This window comes from Carassius gibelio, chromosome A19 (genome assembly GCF_023724105.1).
Source record: "Carassius gibelio isolate Cgi1373 ecotype wild population from Czech Republic chromosome A19, carGib1.2-hapl.c, whole genome shotgun sequence".
NCBI lineage: Eukaryota > Metazoa > Chordata > Actinopteri > Cypriniformes > Cyprinidae > Carassius > Carassius gibelio.
This window is the reverse complement of record NC_068389.1, coordinates 27,669,178-27,689,682: the sequence shown is the minus strand read 5'-3', so window position 1 is coordinate 27,689,682 and position 20,505 is coordinate 27,669,178. Positions and strand designations below refer to the sequence as shown.

The window sequence follows — 20,505 nt, the reverse complement described above, 5'->3', positions numbered from 1 at the left end:
TTTTTTTTACTTTTGTTGATGCTCGTGTCTCACCATTACAATCAAATATATGTTTGGAATGAAAATAGTGGAAAGTATACACTATAAATTGTGCATTTACAGTTTGCATGCGTCAATGCATCAACAAATGCAGCATATTGCATATTTCCATGCACTGCTGCATCTGTTTTCATGTGAGCTCATGCATTTTTAATATTGAAATGAAGCTTTTCTAAACTTTGAATTGAAGTTTTTTGAACAACACACATAAATGCATTGAAAACTCAGGCCAAATATGCATGAAACACCTTTTACAAAGCAGTTGCAAAGTATAATCTATTAAATACAATTAACACATCATCAAACACCATTAGATATGAAGTGTCTGTGTAATGTGTGCTATTTTATTACATTTGTAGAGCGTGGTTTATCAGACTAATAAGAGAATATTATCTACAACCCTTCAAGTTTATTATATAAATGTGTTATTCAAAAAAGTATGCAAATGATCTGAGACCATGTAAGCTATAGACACTGGTTTCTGTGTGATTCTGAAATGTTTTGAAAGCTTTGTTTAGTGAAATCATGTGACTTTGGTTTGATATGCACTGGTTCAAGACAAATGATTCACAAAGGTTTCAAAGCTTCACACAGCAGTGTTTCAAAATCTCTGATGTTTAATTTAGCTGTCCTGTTATCATCTCAGAAATGAATAAGGTTATTGTGTATTTTTGAGTAGTATGACAGAGAGGAGGGTCTCATATATTTTGGTTTCAGGTCAAAGGTCATCAGATTAAATTCCTTTAATTGGAAGAGATACAAAACACACGCTTGCATGTGGAGAAAAGGACAGATTTTGTTTTGCTTCTGCTTTTATGATGGATTTGGTTCCACAGCTGTTTTGCATATACTGCATGTTTTATATAATACTGCTGTTTTTGCTAATATTTTAGGATCACAAAACCAAAAGGTCAGCAAGAGATGGGATAAACAGTGTTACTTACCTCCTGTGTTTTTCACAATTAATTAAGTGTCATACTACTGCAAAACATGACTTTTATTTTATAAAAAAAATTAGAATGTGTTTGAAGTGTGTTTACATATAATGACCTCAGATTTTGACACAGAATGGTCAATAAACGTATAAAATAAAATAAGTTTTGTTTATTGGCTTGACTTTTTACTGTAGCGTGACGTGATTTATCACACCACTTTGCTGAATAAAATGCTGCAACGTGCATTAGGAGTTTAAAAAGGTTAATTAATTTGCATAAAGTAATAGAAGAGTTTCTCGCAGTAACAGCTCACCGTTTGTATATAAGTTAATATGATACCATAAAACTATGTGTGAAATGTATATATCGTATAATATAATAAAGAGATAAGTGAATGTATGCGTAACTGTGACGTCATGCGTAACCAGTTAATCCCCGTGCGTCCGTCACCTCGCGTAACTCCGGTGTCCGCAGGGACTCAGATGAGGAGGAGATGCAGTTTAGTTAAACGTCTTTTCTTAGGCAGTGGTGTGTGCGCCTGTGATTGTCCTGCTGGAGTTTAATGTAATTATGGGATTACAGTCCTGCGCCTCTAAAGCCCGTAATATTTACTACACATGCAGCTCCGGTTCACGATACCGACCTTCAGTTCACGGCATCACGAAAATATGAATTAACTGGATGTTGCTTATTCACTTTTGCGAAGACTGAAAAAAATTATCTGGACTTTTTTTTTTTTTTTTTTTTTTTTTTTTTTGGAGTTACACTAATGGAAAGATGAACATCACGCGTGGAAACGAGGAAATCTTTATTCCAGAGAATCAGGAATTCGGTCACATCACAATATCTGAAGGTTTGCAAAAACATTATTTATGGAGTATTGTGCTTTAGATCAACAACTTTGAACATGGAGCATGAACAGAATTACATTTCTTTTCTAACAAATCGTTTTTTTCCTAACAAATCACCATGGAGGTATAGTTGAATTGACAAAAAAAAGACAGCATTGTAACACTACACTTAATTTAAACACTTTTTTTTACTTTTTGCATGGATTGTTAAATTATATTTAAACAGGTTATTAAACATGCAAACGTTTGCATGCAAAACGGCATGTAAATGTGTTTTTAATTGCAAAAAATTTGGTACCGTTCAGTGTACCATGAACAAACCTTCTCTTTTCCATTCAGATTAATTTTAAATCTAAAATCTTGATGCTTGATGAATGAAAACATTCATACTTATTTGTACACCAAGAAGACTTGCATTTCACTTCAAATCTATTCTGACAGTAGATTTGCACTGTTAACTGCATGTTTACCACATACAAAAAAATAAAATAAAATAAAAAATAAAATGGCAAATGTGCTTATAGGAAAGGCAAGGCAAGTTTATTTATATAGCACATTTCATACACAATGGTAATTCAAAGTGCGTTACATCAAAGAAAGTAAAATAATCATGAAAAATAAGAAAAAAATAAAATAAGCAATTTTAAAACTTTTAAAATTATTAAAACGTTTACTTAAAATCAATTTAAAAACAGTTAGAAAATGATTTTATATAATATAAAACAGTGAAAATATAGTGCAATCAGTTTGGACATAGCATAGTGCTCATTCAATAAATGCACAACTAAACAGATGGGTTTTGAGTCTAGATTTAAATGTGACTAGTGTTTTTGCACATCTGATCTCTTCTGGAAGCTGATTCATAGGTGTTTTGGTTTGACAGGACTCATGGATGTGTTAGGATAAAACTGTATTTCTGCAAAGGATCTGATCAGTACAACAGCAGTCTTCCATCGAGTTCTCCGTGGTTATGTCTCTATCTGCTTTACCGGAATGGAAGCAGCTGCTATTAGAGCGAAAGCGAAGGGAGGAGGAGGAGAAAGAGAGACGAGAGAAGGAGGAAGAGGAGCGGTTGGCCTGCATGCCGGCTTGGAAGCGAGGGATCATCCAGAGAAGGAGGGCGAAGCAAGATGAGGAAAGAGAGAGGGAGAAAGAGAGAGATACTCTGGATATCCTGAGCATCAATGAGGACATCGTCACAGAGCAGATGGATAGTAAACCCACACATCACCTCCAGACTGAACAGACTGGGTATAAATTGCAAAAACAGATATCCAAAGACACCATCAGCCCCATCCAGCAGAACCCCTTCATCCGTTCTGAGAACAGCTTTAGGAGAGATAACAGAGGGAAAGAGGTGCTTAAAGATGGAGAGACTGAGGATAAAAACCCTGCCAATAATAGAGGGAGAGAAAGAAATAGGGAAACAGAGAAGGAGATCTGGAGAGGACGAGATAGAGAGATGTGGGTCGAGAAGATGGGAAGTAAAATTGAGGGAAGAGAGCGAGACAGAAGCACTGGGAGAGAAATCAGAGAGGCAGACACTGACACGTCCTTATTATCTCCAGTCATAGGTCTTCACACGATCCAGGCACACAACATTATCATTATTGAGAAAGACAAAAATGTTCTGGATCTGAGAGAGAAGGAGGTCAGGGAGGATCAGAAGAGGATGAGGATGGATTTGAGGGAGTTTCTAGCCGGCGGAGGAAGCGTGACGGAAATAAGGGCTTCAGAAGTACTGATCATCAAACCGCCCATGATGGACGGGGTTAGGGAAACTGAGACCGCAGGGATACCAGAGAGAGGGAGCGAACGTTTAGAGAAAGAGATGCAACTAGTGTCGAGGACGGACAATCAGAGAGCCAAGAGAGTCCTGAACCACAAGGACATAAGGGCTCCAGAATGTAGTGGTCGGGTCAGTCAGCTGCTTAGTAAGTTTGGGGAACACCCAAAACCTCCAATTCGCTCCAAGAGCACGGAGTGCTTCAAGAACCGGGCCAGATACAGCACAGGAGACCTGTTTGTGGAGGAGGAACAGAGTACAGAGGAGACTGAAATGAGTCTGATGCTCAGGGGTGTTCCCAAACGCTCCTTTAGCTTCTCCGACCGCGTGGTTCGCCAACAGGATGACAGAGATTGTAAGCAAAAGACAGATTTTAAACTGGTGGAGAGGTCGTACTCTGAACGCAGGGTCAAAACAGGGGTCGCCGACCAATCAGGAAGTGAACCGAAAGTCGCCAGGCGATGGGGTCGACTCAAACATGATGAGGTGATGCATGAAAAGAGACAAAATAAGAGGAATAAATCTGTTTGTGGAGAGACAGAGGAAAGGAATTCAAGCTTAGACAGAAGAGAAGACTTCACTCTGGCCTCTGTTAAAAACCCTGAAGGGGGCGCGTTTGCACGACGAGTTCCTATCAAACAAGATGGGACGGAGAGCAGCTCAGAAAGAGTGAGAGAGGAGAATGAGAGAGAGATAATGATAGATAAAGAGATACACAGAGATAAGAGGCAAGAGGAGAGAGAGACGCTTTTACAGAAGAGATCAACCGATTACAAAATTGAGCCCAAAACAGAATCTGAAAAGAGATTGAATCAAGAGAAGGAAACTGATGCAGTTTCAAAACAATCCCTTGGGATATATATATCACCCTCGAATAACAGTACTTTAGATTTCCCTACAGACAGTCAGCGTCTATGTGACATATCTCACTCTGCGGACTCCAGTTGCCAGACTATGTCTGACTATGATGGACAATGGCAACCCTCTGGCCAAGTAGTCCTTACCCAACACACAGAAGATTTGCTCAGTAAAATAGGAAGAGTCCAGTTAGATGGAGAACTCAAGAGTGCAGGATATATGTTTTCACAGGGAGACAATGAAAGTATCTCTGGTGGAATGAGTAACCAAGATCAAACAGAGCATCAACATTACCAAAGCCTTCCAAAACAAGCCTCTGAGGAACTACATTTTACCTCACAACTCCCACAACAAACTGTTATACTGGGTCAGAGCAAACTCTGCACCCAAAAAGGAGTCACCATCCCTAGGACTGTATTCTATGGAGTCGATGTATCATCTGAAAGAAGAAGGGTGAGTCGCACTGCTGGGGACAAACTAGATCGAGGAGAAGTAGAGAGGAGAGAGAGCTGGAAGGTTGGGCGACCTCTGACCCAAGAGGAATCTCTGAAAGAGAGAATTTGTCAGCAAGAGAAGGAAAGACAGAAAAATAGGGAGGATGGCAAAGATGAGGGCAGCAGAGAAGCAGGAGGAACTGTGAGAGAACAGGAAGAAACCACAGTACAGACTCTCAGACTGTTTGACGTCACACAGGAAGTTGACATGGCAAAGTCAAACCCTCAACTTCCTGTTCCTGTTTCTCTGTCGCTCTTGCAGTCAGCTTCGACAGAAAGAGTAGCTGGGGAGATCGCCGGAGATGCTTCGGAGAGCGATATCTGCCCCAGGGAAGCAGAGAGAGATGCACAACGCCATGTAGAGGAGTGTGGAACGTGCATCGCTTGGAGAACACCAGACGTAGACGAAAGAGAAAGAAAGGAAGAGTTGTTAGAGAAAGAGTATCTTCCTCCTTCTTTTTCTCCCTCCCCTACACTTTCAGACTCGTTGGATGCCATGAGCCGGATCTATAACCTCAAGTCGGTGGGGTCCAGGACTGCAGTGTGTATCAGTGAAAGGACAGCTGATATGCCTCCACACAGTGGACCTCAAGGTAAATACAACCCCATCAGACAAGCACCTTCACCGGACATCCTGCCAGTAACTGCCAAGATGTGGAATCAGGGGAGGGACGGTGACAAAACTCAGGGCATGGAGTCGGCAGGGGTTCAGATGGTACAGCGGCAGGTGGGACGACTACAGCTGAGGGAACAGGAAGCAGGATGTGGTAACCCCACTGACAAAATGGCACAGCCCTCCATGGAGACCTATCCACTTGTGGAGCCAGAGATCAGAGCAACCGAAGGCCAGAAGAAACCAGACATACTAAGAGAGACACAGAAAGCCCAAATGCCTCCAAATCCAAGATTTTCACAAGCGCAACTGAATGCCCAAAGTCAACCCCCTAAACAGGTCAGGTCATTCACAATCAACTCCCGGAGCACCGAATCAACAGAAAACTCACAGAAGCCTCCAGAACAAAGCTCTCCATCGCAAACCTCTCCCTGTACCGCATCCCCCTCTTCATCTCCATCTCCGCCTCTCTTTTCCATTAGGAGTGCCTCAGGTAGACCAGGTAAGAGAGGAACTACCATCACAATCACGCCCAGAAAACCTGCTGGGGCAGCCTCGTCTGGTGGCATCCCAACAGGGACCCCTGCAGTGCCCAAAGCAGACCCCCAGGGCCATATATCTACCCCTGCTCCCAGCAGCACCAAGGAGGCAGGGAAGAAGAGGTATCCTACAGCAGAAGAGATTGAGGTGATTGGAGGGTACCAGAACCTTGAACGGTCATGCTTGGTAAAAAGCAAAGGGACACCGAAAGCGGTGAGTGTTTATTTTTAATGTTTTTGCATGATCTAAACGACGAGCTGATCCTATAGATCAGAATAACTGAGCGTGCAACATGTTACAATAAGAGTATAAAATACGGGATATGCCATAAAATAAATGCACAACTAGCAAAATGCAACATGCTACAATTCGACTCTAAAATATGGGATATGCCATAAAATAAACGCACAATTTGTAAAACACACACATAGCAAAATGCAAGATGCTACAATTATTATCTAAAGTATGGGATATGCCATAAAATTAACGCACAACTAGCAAAATGCAGCATGCTAAAATTACACTCTTAAATATGGGATATGCTATGAAATGAATGCACAATTTAGCAAAACGCAACATGCTACAATTAGACTCTAAAATATGGGATATGCCATAATATTTATGCACAATTTAGCAAAACGCAACATGCTACAATTAGACTCTAAAATATGGGATATGCCATAATATTTATGCACAATTTAGCAAAACGCAACATGCTACAGTTTAACTCTAAAATATGGGATATGCCATAAAATTAACACACAAATAGCAAAATGCAGCATGCTACAATTATTATCTAAAATATGGGATATGCCATAAAATTAACGCACAACTAGCGAAATGCAGCATGCTAAAATTAGACTCTTAAATATGGGATATGCTATGAAATGAATGCACAATTTAGCAAAACGCAACATACTACAATTAGACTCTAAAATATGGGATATGCCATAATATTTATGCACAATTTAGCAAAACGCAACATGCTACAATTAGACTCTAAAATATGGGATATGCCATAATATTTATGCACAATTTACCAAAACGCAACATGCTACAGTTTTACTCTAAAATATGGGATATGCCATAAAATTAACACACAACTAGCAAAATACAGCATGCTACATTTAGACTCTTAAATATGGGATATGCTATAAAATCAATGCACAAGTAGCAAAACACAACATGCTACAATTCGACTCTTAAATATGGGATATGACATAAAATTAACACACAACTAGCAAAATACAGCATGCTACATTTAGACTCTTAAATATGGGATATGCTATAAAATCAATGCACAAGTAGCAAAACACAACATGCTACAATTCGACTCTAAAATATGGGATATGACATAAAATTAATACACAACTATCAAAATGCAACGGTTGTGTTTCAGTGGGATTTCTAATTTCAATAAGAAACAATTGCACTTGAGAAGAGCCTGATCAAATCAAGGTGTGATCTGTCAATAGTCAGGTCAGAATATCTCTGTCATCTTTGATTGTGGCCAAAGCAGTTGCTCAGCGTTAAACCTGGATTAGGCTGATCTCTCACGCCATCACAGTCCGCAGGTGAAAATAGTCCCTGTGTGGGTTTACACATTTAAATGCTGCATGAAAAAATAGAAAATCAGAAAATTACTTTATGATTCATTCCGCATTGTTTGGGAGTAACAAAACAAAACTTATATGATTACTCATGCCTTTAAAAATAGAGATATTACACTTAAAAGCTGACTTCAAAGTAGAGCATGCATCTATGAATAGACTGTGGTTAATCTATTTCAGTCGTGCCTTCTTCAGTACCTTTCACCCTGACAATGTCCTGTCTGACCTAGACGCGTGTTAGTCTGGAATGACCCGGGAAAAAGCATTATTTAGTTTCGACCAATGCAGTCTGATTCTTACAAAAGACAAACTCTGGTGCGATCAGTCTGATGAATCCTTCTCTGAATCAACTATAGAGTTCACTTAATTGACATCCAACTCTCTAAACTCTACATTATCATTACTTAGGGTAGAAATAGAGTACAGAAAGAGAAATACACTGATGTGACCAGAAGTCATCTGATTTGAGAATATGTCAGTGAGGCTGATACACATGAAACACTGAATACTGAACGCTTGGCTTCCTCTCAATATGTCTGTAGTTCCTCTCTCAAGCTGCAGAAAACACTAACACATATAATGGAAACTTTCACTTCTGGAAACACACACACAGGTCCTGCTGCTGTCTTCCAGTGAGGGGTTTAATATCAGTTAAACAGAGCAGTATGTTTGCATTGTGGTGATCAGTGTAACCACATACTGTACACTGACTTCTGCAAGGAACTGGAGTCAAATGAACATGAAGAGAAGACGACAATGAAATCAGACTCTTGAGACAGAAGAACACAGGCATTTATGATGATAAAACACCTCCAGCTCCAATTCTAGTGGAAAAAGTTTTACATTTTATAAATGACATAGTTGTATTACTCAACTTTACAGTTCTGATAAACGTGTAGCTGTGACTGTATATTATACATTAGAATACAGAAATTTGCTACATTGCAATAAATGGCCTACGTTTATGCTAATGAACTACAGTACAGTATACTATCAAAGGTTTTCTTTCTGAAACTGGGATTTCTAAGGGAAATACATAAAGTTGATTAAAGAAAAATATATTAAGATAAGCATTAAAAAAATAAAATGGAACCCAATAAAATTATATTAATAAAAATTAAAAAGGCTTCATAAAAACAATTCTGAGAATTAAATCATAAAAAATGTATACTATAATAATAATAATTAAATAAATCACATACTAAAAAAATTAATATTTTTTGTCTACCTCTATGACCAACCAACATAACATAAGAGAGCAAGTTAATATTTTGATACATTATTAAAATAATTTAAATCTCATGAAGACTACAAGTAAGTATTTTAGATAAAAGAGTTTTAGCTTACAAAATATCTGCTGTAAAATAAAAAAAAAACATAATTATTTCAAACTTTTTAAGATTAGTGTAAATAACAACAAATCAGTTTTTCCAATGAAAGTGACAAAAGCAACACATTAATAGCAGAGCATAGCATGATACGCTAAACTGTACACATGAGGTGATGTGTGCATTTTTAACAAAGTGTGTCTTTTACGTAGCTGCAAAATGTTGGGGTTTTTAAAGCAGTCTTGTGACAACTCTTTGGCTACTTCCTCCTCAGATCTGTGTCACTTCCTGTAGCACAGACAGAAGAGAATGCATAAAAACAAAAGCAACTTAGGGTTATCGGTTCAGTTCATACTATATAACCGACAATATCATGTGCTCGTGCATTGCATTTTACTTGCTCCAGCAGTCATTGCCCTAGTTTACACTCTGACCACATCTAACCTTCATTCTTCTTATAGCTCACACTTGCTGACTGTGTTTGGGGACAGCTTTCTGTTCTGTGACTGGGTTCATTAAACAGCCTGTTGTTTCTGAAGATCTTTCTTGCATGCAGTGCTCTGGATGTGTACTAAACGTTCTGTTGAATCTAAAAGATCATCTGTGCTTGCATACAGAAAACCTTGTACTGTTCCTATGCTGTGTGCTACAGAAATAGCAGTAGTGGTTATTTACCATGTGCCCTCTGCAGAACGACTGACGGTAGTCTCTTAATCTGTCAGAGACTCTACACTTTCCTCATTTGAACCTTTAGCCTTTATAGCGCTGCTTTTCTCTCTGTATTACGTCCTCTGACTTATTTCTGTTGTATCTCATGTTTGAAATTTTTGCTGCTCTGAAAATCTAATATTTTAAAATGGAATTAATATTAGTTTAAAAACTCAAAAAATGTAAAAGGAAAAGAAATGCATGTGTTTTATGTTTATCATAATCGATCAATCAGGCTTTTATGGCTCATATAGCCATACATTTTACTCATACGCCCAAACTAAACAAAAATATGCAATCCCAATTTCACGTCTGTCCTTGTATTGTTTATCTGATTGAAATGGGATGTTATGCAAAATAAAAGTCTCAGTCTTAGTTGCATCTTTATAATGAGTTGTATTTTTATTCATTTTTCTGGTCATATATTGAAGACCTTACTGTGATGTCCTTCTCTGTTTCTCTGGTTCAGGTGAAGGTGTGTTTCGATGACGCCCAGCTGGAGAGAGTTTGTGAGTATCCTTCTGAAGGTTGTGCGGTAGCATCCCTCCCTTCCTCTCCTCATCCGGGGCCGGAGGACGGCGGGATGGAAGAGGGGAGGCGTGGGGGGGAGCAGGAGAACGAGGGACAGGAGGAAGATGAGGAGGAGGAGGAGAGCGCAGCGTTTGTGTCTCGCAGAGGCATCAATGAATGCGCAGCAAAGGCTCGATTCATAAAAGTGGGTCAGTGGCTTCTAACTTACGTCATCAAGATATAAACAAAGCAACAATGGAATAAACAAACCCTCAAAAAGAATTGTGACTAAACTGTTTAGCTAATTATTATCGGGAAATGAAGCATAAACTGCATTCACACTGAATTACAGTAGTTAAATTCGAGAGGTTCGATTGCCTTGGATGAAGAAATCACACTGATGCACTTTTTAAAATGCATCTTAAATGCATGTATAACTGTAGTATTAGAAACCGTGTAGAAAAGCCTGTGCATGTGTGCTTTACAGTTTAAATATAAAGCTTATTTTTGCATTGCTCTTAAAGGAATAGTTCACCCAAAAATTACATTTTGCTTAAAGTGCTCGCGCTCAGGCCAATCAAGATGTAGATGAGTTTGTTTCTTCATCAGGTTTGGAGACATGTAGCATTGAATCACTTGCTCAGCAGTGAATGGGTGCCGTCAGAATGAGAGTGTGATAAAAACATCACAATAATCCACAGCACTCCAGTCCATCAGTTAACATCTGGAGAAGACAAAAGATTAAACAAATCCAGCATTAAGATGTTTTTAACTTCAAGATGTCACTTCAGCCTTAAATACAAGTCCTCTATCCATAATATTGCTTTCTCCAATTGTATTTAAAGCTAAATCTTTTTGGGGGTGAATTTCCTTTAAAGTAGCAATTGTATTTAATAGATACATTAATAGAACATTTTAAATCGTAAAATTATATTTTCATTTTCATTTTAAATGTTATTTTGTCTGTTTTGTTTTTGTTTTTCCAGATGAATCCTGCAAACGACTTTCCAAATAACAGACCAGGTCCTCCATAAGACTTTCAGTTCTTTACATTTGCAGGAGGTGTGAGAAATGATAAACGGTTTATAAATTGGTTTTAAAAAATATGTTATTGTTTAGTTTTGCTTGTCCAGACAGAGAATCAAATGAACTTTACAAACGCAATATTTTTTTTAGAGATTATTTTAATGAAATTGTTTTAAAATCATTTCTATTTCATGTCGAGAGATTAAGAAAATAAATGTTAATAATGTGTAGTGTGCAGTGAAGCCATGCAAGTGCTGCTCTGATTCACAGAATGATGTCCTCAGGTCTGATGTGATGGTTTGCACAATTTATAAACCTTTATGGACTGAAGGATTTTGTTTATTTTGAAAGGTTTAAAACAAATATCCAATTATATCATTTACCACATTTGAGGGGACTCATTTTTATTAAAAAATGGACATTAAACCCTCACCATCTGATTGTCATATGAGTCGAGTTTACTCTCTTTTGTGAATGTATGATTATGATTAATAAAGGTTAGATTAAATATTTTCATGGTACAGTGAAATGATATTTATATGGGAAATAAGGAGATATGTTTTCATCATGTGATGCATATAAAGTTTGAGCGAGAGAGAATGGTCTGTATTGATATGTAGTGAGACACTCTTGCAATTTTACAAGGTGATATATATATTTTTTATAAATATATATATATATATATATATTGTTTGTACTTAAATACCAGTTTATCTATTTTAACTTTACAACCAAAGAAAGAAAACCCTTCAAAATGTTAATAAACATTCAAGATTAATACAGTGTGTTTGTATATTTTTTGTAAAAGTCCATCATTGAGTGACTGGTTGTGTTCTCAGTTCTTCTGCACACTGTATTGCAGCGCCACCTGCTGGTCACTCATAATAACGATGAGTGATTTTTCACATCAAATCATCAGAAATATTAATGAGATGGCCGTCTCCACAGTCCAGAACATATGTATTTGTGTTCCTGTAGCTCAATTGGTAGAGCACCTGAATTTAATTTTTAATGTGTGTGTGTGTGTGTGTGTGTGTGTGTGTGTGTGTGTGTGTGTGTGTGTATATGAACACTGTGTAGGGAGGCACCAAGCCAATCGGATTCGGAACACGGTTCATGCGTGGAGCTCTCACCAGCTGATGATGATCTGTGTGTTAAATAAGAGAGACAATATGCAGAGCGCCAGTACACTAGGACTGGAATTGAGAACCACTGATCTACAACAAAACAGAACGAACTTTGATGATGACAACAAACTGTTAGAAGAAAGGGATCATTGGGGTTCTATATAGAACCATAGGGTTCTTTACTCAACTCCAAAGAACCTTTAATACTAAAAAGGTTCTATAATGACAAGAAAGAACCCTTTTGGCACAAAGGTTCATATCTTGAATTTTGTGATCATTCACATGCATTCATAAATTCATTTGAATACACCGAATAATGCAGTGAAATATCGCACTAAAAATGCACACGCGCCACACGCACTAGTATGACTTCATCATGTAACTTTACATTAGCCTAGATGCGTGCACTTTTTAGGCACGATTTGTTTAGTTTTTGAATATACTTACTGTTAAAAGGCACATCATTAAAACAAAAAATTCGAGTTCACATTTCACACCTAAACAAGCGTGGAAAACGTAATTATAACTAGCTACTAAATTAGTTAAAAATGCCTATCCATATACAGCTATGATTTGCGAACCCCAAACTGACTCAAATAATTCGCGAAACCGCTACGAACTCCCGAACTGATTCAAATGATTTGCGATTCCCGAACTGACTCAAATGATTCGCGAACCCGCTACGAACTCCCGAACTGACTCAAATGATTCGCGATCCCCAAATTGACTCAAATGATTCGCGATCCCGCTACAAACTCCCGAATTGACTCAAATGATTCGCGATCCCCAAATTGACTCAAATGATTCACGATCCCGCTACGAACTCCCGAACTAACTCAAATGATTCGCGAACGAATTCCTGAACTGACTCAAATGATTTGTGATCCAAATACACATAATGCTATAAAAGTGTGCACATCGAGAGAAATAAACAGCAGATGTTCATGTTAACAACTTCTTTAATTTGAGAAAACACTGCTAATACACATACATTTGTTAATAAAGTAAAAAAAAAAAAAAAAAAACGAAAACATGAATGTTTCAATGCTACTGAATAAAAATAAACATCCACTCGAAACTCTCTGCTCATCATGACAGGACCTGGATCAGTGAGCTGCGTCTCAGGCCAATGACGTCACTTCCATGGAGGCATGTTGTACACGCCCCGTCCATTGACTCCAGCCCCACGTCAAAACAGTGCCACAAAAAGAGACGTGCAGAAAAGTGAAGAGCAAAGGGAAAATGGTATTGCAAGCTCAAACTACACTGACACGCTAAATTAAAGCAGCGTTGCAAATAAATGAATAGATATGACCATGGAAAATATTTATTGCAAAATCATTGCTTTCACGCTGTTTCGGTTGTTTTGCAATTCTTAATTTTTGTTTGCAAAAAGCAAATGTATTTTCCTCAATACTTTAAATAAAATGTTTTAATTTTGTTTTTATTGTTTTTGTATATTTTAAACAAGGTAAATCTTTCTGATTTATTAAAATAAAAAGTCACATACATGGATTTTTCTGGGCTAAGCCCCGGATCTCCACTCACCCTAGAACCACCCATGGTGATAAGTAAGTGTATATTTTAATTTACATTACTTATTTCCAGCTACAAATAACGTAAAAAGTGCAAAAAGTTGGTCAGATATATTTACACACAAACTGACCACCAACCGCAACTTTTAGACGCCATCTTATTTTTTTGGCTCAACATCGGGAGACAGGAAGTGATTCGGACGCGCCTTCCTATCAATCACAGCGGACATGTGATCACGTGATGACATCTAAATCGTGATTCACAATTTCTTCAGATTCGACTACTATCGGCAATGAATATTAGAACTTCTAGCTAGCAGATACGAATAATAAATAACCAATTTTATCATTATTAATTGAATCCTTTTTTTGATAGACCTTTCAGCCTTCAATTCCAGACACCTCCAAATCATTTCAAATTCATGATGAGCGGGAAAATCCTAACGGCTCCGCTTTCACTGTGTAAATTGTGCGTCCGTGTAAACTTTTCTTTTCTTTCCCCCCAAATCATGAAGCGGACAGTAACCTCATGTCATAATGTAAGTATGTTTTATAGTTCTTACCAAACGTACCATATGTTTTGAACATGGCACCATGGCATTCATTGAAACACAATATAAATACCACAGCTAATATAAGTAGTAGGCTGTTCTATATATAGGCCTATTAGTGTAACACGGTATTACCTTCACTGTGTTTCATTAGGCTACTCTTTGTTATGAGTTTTTATACCATGTTATTTAACCATGTACCAATTTAAGCAACTAGTTTGTGAAGAAAGTCTAAATCAATTACTCATAAAGACCACTAGAGAGCAGCAGAAGACTGAAAACTAACTAAATGCTATAATCAATAACGAAGAAAGATTTAGACCGCTTCCATTATTGGGACTCCAGATGGGCCTGCTCCTCAGGCCTGAATACATCCATCAAAACCCAGTTTCTAATGCGCATGTCAATCAACAGCCAATTTGTAGAGTGAATATTAAGACACCTGCTCATGATGGACTAATTCTGGGACCCTCATCAGCTCTGTTCTTGTACTATAAAAACTCTATACTTGTTAGGAACTCTGTGCAGTGATTAAAGACAGACTCTGACAATGATTCCATTATGATTCTTCACTAAATGATGCTTCATAGAAACAGGAGTTTGATTAAACTAGATTTGATTATTTTGGTTAGCCCTCCATATTTGTGTTGTTAGAATCAGCATATTTACTAAAAATAATTATGAACCATCATAATTAGTTTATAAAAAAAGCTGAAGATGCATTTGTAATTGAAGGAATATTTTACACTGTATTGAAATACAAAAACAGTAGGTTTTACATTCTGTATATTTATTAAATAAGAAATAGATGCATAATACTTTTAATATTATAGTCTTTATAAATGATATATTTATTTTAATCTGTAGTAATTGCATTGGAATTTAATTGTCAGACTGATGCATAATGGCACATTATGTACAGCTGTGTGTTTGTGCATTGTCAGTCTGATGTAATATTAGTTTATCAGCAGCTTGATATGCATTTGCAAATATTGCAGGTTATTTGTTGTGTTTTTTTTGGCTTTCCTCATTATTTGGAGCCTGTCTGAGCATATGCTGTGTATTTTCTCCTCTCTATCATGGTAATTACTAAATGTGATTTGTGCATTTTATTGCATGTCAGTTTTTGTATGAAACATCTGTTTAGAGCATAAACATAAGTGTATTTTTAAGGCTTCAGGAATCTCATTCAGTCATTAACAGATTGCTGTAATCATCTCTCAGTTCTCCAGTGGGTTGAAGGCTGTACTCATGTCTTTTGAAGGCTTCTCTGAAATATTCATGTTTGTTTGAGTGTGTCTAACAGCTGTACCCAGAAATGTAGTCCTATACAGACATGAGTCTGTCTAAAAATGACAGCACATCTCTCCGTTCTAGCGGCGTTGTGTGCTGTAAGATGTCAGATGACTTTCTCACTGTGCATGGGGTTCAGTCTTGAAATAGTTCTTTTCCCAAAAGGCAAGTCACACCACAGAACACGGATATCACAGACACTCTCACCAGTTAATTACACCTCGTTTGTAGTTCTGTTCCGATCCTTTAACACACACCGAGTACCTGAGGTGTGCACAGGTTTCTCAGATCCAGAGAATGCATTGCTTTACCTGAGTGCACCTTTATGATCTACAGACATGATGATGCTTTTATTGAACTTCTCAGATCCACTTTTATTTGTAGTTTTGTAATCTTTTGCTATGATTCTCATAATTTTTTAAAAATATTTTACCAATAGGTTTGATTCCCAGGAAACACACATCAATAAATGCACATCTTGCAAGCCGCTCTCGTTATTCTTCTTAATGCATTAATGTCTTTCAATGGCAAGCTTGTAAAATCACACATTTTATTTTCAACAAGCACTGCTATTGTTGTCGCACTTTTTGAAAAACATTGTTTTTGGCGATTATTTATGTGTCATATAGAGCTGCTGTCAGAAATTTGTCCCGATGCGAGTTGCCAGTCACCACAATGACGCAATGGAGTCTAAAACGCTCCAGTGCCAGAGTCTTCAGACATTCATGTGTCGAACCGTTAGGTGCAAATACCATCAGCGTGCCGTAAAGAGAGATTGAGTCTTAAAGGAATAGTTGACCATCATATTTATTGATTTCTTCTAAAAAAAGGTGGTGATTACTAGTGCCAAACTCTCAAAAGTGCACCATCAAAGTATGATAAAAGTTATAGTTTTTTTTTTTGTGTGTTTTCTAAAGTGCTTTCTAGAGCTGTATTTTTTGTGTAGTCATTGAATAGAGTAGTAGAGCTGCTTTTGTGTTTCTCTGAAGAAAGTAAGTCTTAGAGGAAGATTTGGAACAACACGGAGATAGGAAAATGATGATTTAACCCTTTAACAGCTGTTTTTATCAATCTGAAGTGTTTTCCATAGGATCTGGTCTGGTGTGGTTTAGTGTTGTGCTCAGAGCTGATATCTGGAAGGTTGCTGGTTCAATTCCCACAAGAACTGACCTATGAATTATCACCATTGTGTCTGTTATCAAGACACTTGACGTCAGGTTACTGCATGGAGACTGACCCCATCATGAATTAGTGTCACTGCTCTGTGGCACGTCAGGAGAAAGTCACAAACACGGGTTCTGGTGTGGAAATGTGCTTTATATGCTTTTTGTCTGAAAGCTGTATTCTCAGCATCATTCCTCCAGTCTTCAGTGTCACATGATCTTCAGAAATCATTCTAATATACTGATTTGTTGCTCAAGAAACATTTCTGATTATTATCAATGTTGAAACTGTTGTGCTGCACAATATTCTTGTGGAAACTGATTTTTTTCTGGAGCCTTTGATAGAAAGTTCAAAAGAACAGCAGTTATTTGAAATCAAAATATTTTGTAACACTATAAATGTCTTTAATATAACTCTTGATCAATTGAATATGTCCTTGCTGAATAAAAGTATACATTTTTAAAGTCCCCAACACACTGTGTATGTACACACTTTATGAGTAAGAAATGCATAAAGAAATCTATTCCAAAATCATATTATTGATAGTTATTAAGCAAATGCTTTCATCTAAAGTGTCTAATAGATGACTGACCAGAGGTTCAGTCTCTCTGGAGTAACCTGAGGTTGAGTGTCTTGCACAGAGACACAGTGATGACGATCGTAGGCCAGTCCTTGTCCTGACCAAACCAGCAAGTCTTGAGCTTTTATCCAGTATCACACCTCCATCACTCATGAGATTATGTTCTCCAGCTAACTAAACTAAGATAGATGAGCTCCCTCAGATCACTATGAACCAATGCATCCCCTGGTTCTCCAGGATCCTGTAGATCTGTCATAACTGGGGCCAACGGGGTCAACAGTTCAGCTCTAGAGCCGCCATCTGCTCCAGAAGACATTTGATCACACTGCTGGCATTATGCTTTACAGACAGTCTAACATATTAAAATGCCTATAAGTTACTCTATCATTAAAAAAATATTATTATTAATAATATTAAATATTCTATTATTCTTCAAAAGTGGCAGTAAAATATGTTTATAATGTTACAAAATATTTATATTTCAAATAAATGCTGTTCTTTTGAACTCTTTGTTCATCAAAGAACCCTGAGAAATACAATAAATCACGTTTTCCATGATTATTTGAAACAGCACAATTGTTTTTCAACACTGATAATAACCAGAAATGTTTCTTGAGCAGCAAATCAGAATATTTTCATGATTTCTGAAGATCATGTGACACTGAAGACTGGAGGAATGATGCTGAAAATACAGCGGAGCATCACAGAAATAAATTACAGTTTAACAGAGTTTCACATTGAACACCGTTATTATAAATCGTAATAATGTTTCACTGTGTTTACTGTATTTTTCCATCAAATAAAGGCAGCCTTGGTGAGCAGAAGAGACTTCTAGAAATGATATAAATATATAACCTGTAACTATAATAAATGCATATAATAGGCTACAATAATTAGAAATCAAAACTTGACCTCAATGCAGATGTATTTGTGTTTTTTGTGGCGCTTTGGAATATTTGATATTTGTTGGTTAATACTATTGTTGTCCCGTGCAAATGATTCCCTTCATAGCAGCGCCAGACTTAATTATCACGTAATGAAATAGTTTACTCTACAGTATTTCATGTTTGTTCATTTATTTGGTCCAGTGTTAAAACAATAGATAGATGTGTATCGAGTGGGTTATTCAGGATGGAGGTTATCAAGTGTGTTGCGCTTGTTCCCCAGGGGTGATGGAGAGATAGCATCCCTCTTTCCCTGGTGCACTGGAGGGATGGAAGGATGTTGTTTTTCTTTTTTTTCCAGCGGTTTGGACCCTACAGGGACAACCTAAATCTGTCGGACGCTCCTCAAAGTGCCAGTGCATTGATTTCAGCCACCACAACTTTCCAGCCGGTCGGCTACGGACAACATGCTCCCTGTACACACACACACACACACACACACACACACAAAGACACACACACTTGACTGGAAGTTGTTTGCGGTCATGTTGGAAGCTTTAGTGCTCCATGTGTCTGCTGGTGTCTCTGGGGAGAGCCACAGGGGGCGCTGGTTCCGAACAACGCCTCCGACCCGCCATCCTGACCCAGAACTATGAAGTAGAAGTGTACTTACTGTACAGTGAATACTAGTGTGTGGAACAGCACTCATTAGGCATCAAGAAGTCAGTGTTGTCACATGACTATGACAATGACATGAGATCCGCTTACCTCAGAACTTTGCATTTCCAAACCAATTTTACAAAGGCCATTAACGCAAAATACTCTTAAACTGCCATTTAAAACCCACAAGACTTTTGAAATCTATGAAACACAAATGTTTTAGAAACTCTGAGGTTTCTGACTCCTTTCAAACTGTTCATGCAACTAAATGTTTAAGATCCAAAAAGATCGCAAAACGAATCCATGTGAATCGAGTGGTTTAATCGAAGTCTGTATGTGTGTTGATCATAATCAAACGATAAAGCCAGATAAACCCCTAAATTAAATCTATTCATCATATAAAGTGTCAATACCAATTAAAAACTCGATTCATATGGATCTTATACCCCTTCTTGGTCTTAGTTTTGGCTAACTGGACTTTCAGTGAAAGTACAGGAACCTCTTAGCCTAATATCTTAATTTATGCTTTAAAGATTAACTAAAGTCTTATTGGTTGGATCAACATTAAGGTGAGTAAATGATGATAGCCTTTTAACTTGTTGCAGTTTGATCAAATAGATTGAGTCAATGATTTTTAGATAAATAATAAAAAACGTTGCATTTGTTATAATGGAAATAAAATGTGGAATCGGGTGCATTGCATTGTGGGTTGCAGTAGTGTGTGCTGCACTTTTTGACATGCATAAAGAAAATTAGCATTCCATGCTTAATACACACACTGCAGAAATACTGTGGGGTTCTGGACATGTGATCAGTGTTTTGTTCTTCTAAATCAGTGCTGGTGCGTTCAACCCTATGCAGAATTTAGATTTTACTGTGTGTGTGTGTGTGTGTGTGTGTGTGTTGCGGTTGTTCTCCAGCAGTAAAGCCCGGATCCTCCCAGGACGGCAAGGGGTGTCTGAAATCAATTCAGTGTTAAGTGCAGGTCTGAGCAGGGGACAGTTTCAGGCCCCAACACTGTTATTCACGCACTACTGACCCAGACCATACACACACACACACACACACACACGGGCTAGGATACAGCTGGACAATCTGTGATCACGACCCAGCACAACAGACCTGACCTCCTCAAATCAGCCTAAAGAGTCCGATGAATCTGAGAACAGACTGATCTCAGTTCTCTCTCGTTCCCCACACCTCCTCCTGAAGCTACATGTCCATTCACTCCGTCCGTGTTAAAGGACTGTTTACTGTGTTGATGATGTTTGAGGGTCTTAAAGGGATAGTTCACCCCCCAAAAAAAGACTGTCATCAAATGTTTACCTTCATGCAGTTTATTTATTTATTTTAGCAGAGATGTTCCACAGTTGTTTACATTATTAACAATTTAACAAATCTTGTAACAATTTA

General features: G+C 37.7%; 1 protein-coding gene across 1 annotated transcript; it reads left to right on the top strand.

Annotated features, from left to right (window-relative positions):
• The first annotated feature begins 1,729 nt into the window (after positions 1 to 1,729).
• LOC127935612 (trichohyalin) lies at positions 1,730 to 11,809 on the top strand. Its single transcript, XM_052533683.1, has 4 exons — positions 1,730 to 1,827; positions 2,709 to 6,329; positions 10,232 to 10,481; positions 11,259 to 11,809. The coding sequence occupies exons 2-4, from the start codon at positions 2,796 to 2,798 to the stop codon at positions 11,285 to 11,287; spliced, it is 3,813 nt and encodes a 1,270-aa protein (XP_052389643.1). The 5' UTR covers positions 1,730 to 1,827; positions 2,709 to 2,795; the 3' UTR covers positions 11,288 to 11,809.
• Positions 11,810 to 20,505: the final 8,696 nt, after the last annotated feature.

What these genes read in the sequence shown, in the direction of transcription:
- LOC127935612 (XM_052533683.1), top strand. Translation starts at nt 2,796, where the DNA reads ATGTCTCTATCTGCTTTACCGGAATGGAAGCAGCTGCTATTAGAGCGA. An exon ending in GCAAAGGGACACCGAAAGCG is followed by an intron (nt 6,330 to 10,231) that starts GTGAGTGTTTAT and finishes TCTCTGGTTCAG; the next exon opens with GTGAAGGTGTGTTTCGATGA. An exon ending in GGCTCGATTCATAAAAGTGG is followed by an intron (nt 10,482 to 11,258) that starts GTCAGTGGCTTC and finishes TTGTTTTTCCAG; the next exon opens with ATGAATCCTGCAAACGACTT.